Genomic DNA, 5220 nt, shown 5'->3' on the forward strand with positions numbered 1-5220 from the left:
ATTGATTATTGTGTCCTCTACCAGAATATTAACTGACGGTAGGAATTTAGCTGGTTCGCTACGGTATCTCTAGCATCTAGAGCAGTTTTATCTTGTTAGTGGCATACCGATCACTCAATATTTGCTCAATAAATGAATGAGTTGTACAGGTCATACATAAATATAATTGAAAATCAGGCTGATGAAGTGGCAAAGGCAATAAATTTAGAGATAAAGCATCTAGTACAGGGATCTAGCCTAGCCACATAGAGCTATGATGCTTTAGGCAATTTATCCTTCAAAATCGATTTCCTCATCTGTAAAATGGGGTTTATGCCATATTCCTCAGAAAATGAGGAATTACCATACACAAGTCTCACCGCCTGCAATATCCAGGAAAAAATATGCTTCGATTCCTCTCTTAATTTCACCAACTCATGGATAACAATTTGAGTGTAATCTTCAGAGTCTCTTATGTTATATTCGATCTTTAAATGTCCACTTGTGCAAACTCAGAGAATAGTAAAGGCAATTACCAGGGGAAAAAAATCGCCAAAGAGTCTCTAATTCCATTATGGTGATGGCTGTACAACTATGTAAATATGCTAAAAATCATTAACGTACACTTAAAACAGGCGAACTTTATGCTATGTAAACTACATCCCAATAAAACCGTTGATTAAAAAAAAACCCAAATAAAGAATGAATCAAATTCAATAAGTAAGCTCTGCTATCAATTAGATCATCCTAAGACATGGTTTATGAAAGAAACATCGATATTTGGTCGAGTCCAAAGTGACCTGAACAACCTATCTTCAGAACTGTAACGGGATAACTAAGCTGAGCGCAGTAGGAACCCAGTCAGGTTCCTCCAGGAAAGAAAGCATCGTACTCCGAAGCCTGCAGTGCCAGTCCTCACAAGCAAGGCACCTGCCTCCTTCCTCCTGTCCTGCTCCCCAAGCAAAAGTCCCATCTCACTATGCAAAGTGGACGCCTGCGGGAGGGAGTGTCTGTCCTTGCGGGTCACTTAGCATCTAGTTTACATAAGGCCCGCGTCTTCTCCAACCCCAGATCTGCACAGGAAGTTGACAAAACCAAGACTTGCAGAGCTGACGACCCTCCCCGCACTGACCGACCCCGAGGTCACCCTGGGCGCTTGGAGCCACGCGGCGTTCCAGCTCAGAGGGGCCTGAAACAGCGCGCTGGCTCCGGCCCTGGTCGAGCAGGCGCCGCCCGAGATTTTAAAGCGGTTATTGGCGCCACCTGAGCCCTCCAACTCGCGGCTGTGGGCGCCAGCCGGAGCATGCCCGCGCGGAAGCGCCGCCAGAACTCTCCCGGGTCAGCCCCGCGCGCTCAGACCCGACCGCCGAGGCCGCCTGCGTCCGCTCCCGCGCGCGTCGCTGTTCTCCTGCGAAACCGCCCCTCGGTTGGGCTGCAATCGCGAGCTCCGACCTCCCCCTCGGCGGGTTCCCCGCCCCGCACGGTGGCGCGTTCTGAAACGGGTCTTCCACCGGCCAATCACTTCTGCCAGCGAGTCACCACCAGGTTCCCCGTGCCTTCTCCGCTCCCTTCCGCCTTCAGCGACGCTCATCAACCGCCCCGATTGCGAGCCTCTTCCGTCTCCGCCCCGCGGAGCCACCTGGGCGCAGCTTGTTCGACGGGGCGCAGGCGCAGTAGTCGAACTCGTTGACGGGTAGCTGAGGCCAGGCTGGGCTGCGGTGCGCGGCCAGGGATCGCACCTGCGGGTTGGCGGTGTCCAGTGCAGAATCTCGAACGGGAATCCTGCCCAGACACATGGTCTTTGTGTTAGCAGCCGCCCCGTCGCTAGGGTGTGTTTGGGCCGCAGGCGAGGCTTCAGAGTAGGTTGTACAGGTCTTAATGGTCCCTCTTTGGCGGAAGGAGACACTCCAGATAGGCGAGGAGGAGGGAAATTGATCTCAGCTTTTGGGCCTAGAATGGCACCTTGCATTTGCACACAAAGTACCTGGCTGTGCCTGTTGGCTCCTGTCCTGGGGCAACAAGCTCCATTAATCTGACCTGAAAAATATTTCTGGTAGGGCAGTAGGGGCTGCCTGAAACCCCAGAGTCACAAGTCAGAATCCCAAGCCACATTTCCTAATTTTGAGGTTTATTTTAAAATTTGAGGGTGGTTAATAACAGATGTGCAACAAGAACTAAGTTCTCCTTATAGAGAGAACTGCGTGCTAATTGGAGTGCCATAAATTTACCATTTCTCTTCAAACTCATGCTGTCCTCTATCTGCCATATCCCCAATGTTAGACCTAGAGTCACTTTCTAGTTTGGCCCCTAAGAAAATTCCTCATTCCAGTTGACCTCTCCCTGTGCCACAAGCGAAGGAGATCTGATTGCTTAACCAGTGGATCTGGTTGTCATAGTTAACTCTACTTTTGGTCATTTGGACAGTTTCCAGTTTGGGGCAATTATGAACAATGCTGCCATGAATAATTTTATAAATGTCTTTTTGTAGAATATATATACACATTTCTCTTTATAGTTTATTTTATTTTAAAGATTTATGTTAGAGCATGGGGGGGGTGCGGAGGGAGAGAAGCAGACTTTCACTGAGTGCAGAGCCCAATATGGGGTTCAATCCTATGACCCTGAGATCAAGACCTGAGCAGAAATCAAGAGTCAGAGCCTTAACAGACTGAGCCACCCAGGCGCCCCATATATACACATTTCTATTAGGTAGGTATATATGTGTATTCAATTTGGGTAGATGTGAGCTATGGTCAGCAGAATAATGACTCCCCAAAAGGTCTATGTCCTGGTCCCTGGAACCTGTATTTTAGGCTACATGGCAAAAGGGAATTAAGGTTGCTAATCAGCTGACTTTAAAATAATTACTCTGGACTGTTCATTTTAGAAATAATCTGTTAACTATAAATATAAATATTCCAACTAAGAACACAAGTTCTGATTAATATCCTGCTTAAAATACTGTTAATAATAAATATAATTAGATATATAAGTAACAATCCAGACTAGACCATAAATAAACATGTAGAACAACATAATGATAAAGACAAGTTAAATGCCAAATATTAAAGGAGAGAATTTTTCAAGTGAAAAATTCCCAATGCATTTTATTCATAATGTAGCCAATCCAAGATGCTGGAAGAGATGTTGTATCTTCTGTGTTCTTGTTGGCAGCAATGAAAACAGAACTTTTTTATTCATTATCCTGTCTAGTCTCACAATCAGATGCAATCTTTGATTTGTTAGATACTTCATAATCTTGTATAATAAGCCTTAGGTGATTGATGATTTCCTTGTCAGCTGTTCTCATGTTAAATCCCAACATCCTCATAATAGTTTCTCGAAAACCAGAAAGCTACAAAAAAACACCAAAAACATAAGATACAGTGTTAGTTTTGGTCACTAACTTATTGTGTACAGTGAAATTGGTATCAGAAATGTAGTCTTATTAAATATTTCTTTATGAAATGTAATATTCTATATTCAAATTGTATTTTTTTTAAAGATTTATTTATTAGACAGAGAGACACAGCAGGGGGAGTGGGAGAGGAAGAAGCAGGCTCCCAGCGGAGAAGCCTGACGTGGGGCTCGATCCCGGAACGCCGAGATCACGCCCTGAGCCGAAGGCAGACGCTCAACGACTGCACCACCCAGGCGCCCCTCAAATTGTATTTTTAAGCTAGAAATGTGGTCTCTTCTATACAAGAACTCCTTATTTAAGAAGTCCTTTTCATTTTAAGAATTTACTTTTACACTTTATAGACTAAACCTAATTTACTGCTTCTTGTTTTTCATCCCTAAGGAAATTCCTTTTTGGACTTTGGATTTGCTATATGGCAATAGTAGTCCCCTAAGCATATCTCTCTACTCCTCCTCCAAAAACTACAGTGATCTTCTAAGAAAAGCAGTTATAATCACCCACAAATCATATATAAAGCATACGTAGGGAATATCACAGAATTCAGTTTGCATATAAGTGGGGAAATAAATACCCTAAACCAGCAGAGGCGGCTCCTGGGCCCACATTGGAGGATGCAGCTGGTTTCCAGGGGCATCCCAGAAATAGGACAAGGCATAAACGGGGAAATACTGAGAAGTCTAAGACTGGTGGGTCAGAAAACTGACAAGTGGGAAGGAAAAGAAAAGGGCTTAAAAGCACATGAGACCAAAAATGGTGGTCTTTTTTTTTTTTTTAAGATTTTATTTATTTATTTTTAGAGAGAGAGCTCGTGCCTACAAGCGAGCTGGGAGAGGAGCAGGGGTCAGGGAGAGGGAGAATCTGAAGCAGACTCCAAGCCCAGCACACAGCCTGATGCGGGGCTCCATCCCATGACCACAAGCTCATGACCTGAGCTGAAACCAAGGTGATGCTCAACCAACTGAGCCACTCAGGCACTCCCAAAAATGGCAGTTCTGAAGGACAACGTTTCTGAAGGGGAGAGGGAGATACTTGGAAGGGTGAGATATTCCTTGGAGGTTTGGAGATAAAGGAAAAGAAAAAAAGCAAACAGTAGAAAATAAGGTAAACGAGTACTGCAGAATCAGGCATCATACAACCTCTCACCACAACATAAAAGGCTGGACTTTAGAAACCGCACTCACTGTGCCAAAACAAGAGGGTAGTATTGAGTTAAGAAACCAAGTAAGTAATCCCTGCCCTGTAACTACCCTAAAGCAGAAACACCTGAAATTGAGAGGGCAGGGCAATTAAAAGGATTTTATTTTATTTTTATAGATTTTATTTAATTGAGAGAGAGAGAGAGCAGGAGGAGGGAGAGAGAGAAGCAGACTCCCCACTAAGCAGGGAGCCCACATTGGGCTCTATCCTAGGACTCTACCCTAGGATTCTGGAGTCATGACCTGAGCTAAAGGCAGACACTCAACCAACTGGGCCACCCAGGCACCCCGACTAAAAGGATTTTAAAGTGTGGGGCGCCTGTGGCGCAGTCGTTAAGCATCTGCCTTTGGCTCAGGGCGTGATCCCAGCATTCCGGGATCAAGCCCCACATCAGGCTCCTCCGCTGGAAGCCTGCTTCTTCCTCTCCCACTCCCCCTGCTTGTGTTCTCTCTCGCTGGCTGTCTGTCTCTGTCAAATAAATAAATAAAATCTTTTAAAAAAAAAAAAGGATTTTAAAGTGAATAGGTATATAGCAAATAATATCCCTCCAAATTTCTTTAAGAAGAAAATAGCATAATCCAAACTAGTCAGGTGATGAAAATACTCCCCACAAAAAGCTGCCA

General features: G+C 44.8%; 1 protein-coding gene across 8 annotated transcripts in view; it reads right to left on the reverse strand.

The window, feature by feature from the left end:
- Window positions 1–3044: 3044 nt before the first annotated feature.
- The window catches only part of LOC100467721 (coiled-coil domain-containing protein 170), a 46497-nt gene continuing 44321 nt past the window's right edge, over window positions 3045–5220 (reverse strand). For all 8 annotated transcript variants that reach the window (XM_034642611.1, XM_034642612.1, XM_019793942.2 and 5 more), the window contains one exon: window positions 3045–3334. In XM_034642611.1, coding sequence (XP_034498502.1) covers window positions 3173–3334 — 162 coding nt within the window. In that variant the 3' untranslated portion in view covers window positions 3045–3172. The remainder of the gene's footprint in view (window positions 3335–5220) is intronic.

The sequence above is a fragment of the Ailuropoda melanoleuca genome, chromosome 14 (assembly GCF_002007445.2).
Source record: "Ailuropoda melanoleuca isolate Jingjing chromosome 14, ASM200744v2, whole genome shotgun sequence".
In the NCBI taxonomy this organism is placed as follows: Eukaryota; Metazoa; Chordata; class Mammalia; order Carnivora; family Ursidae; genus Ailuropoda; species Ailuropoda melanoleuca.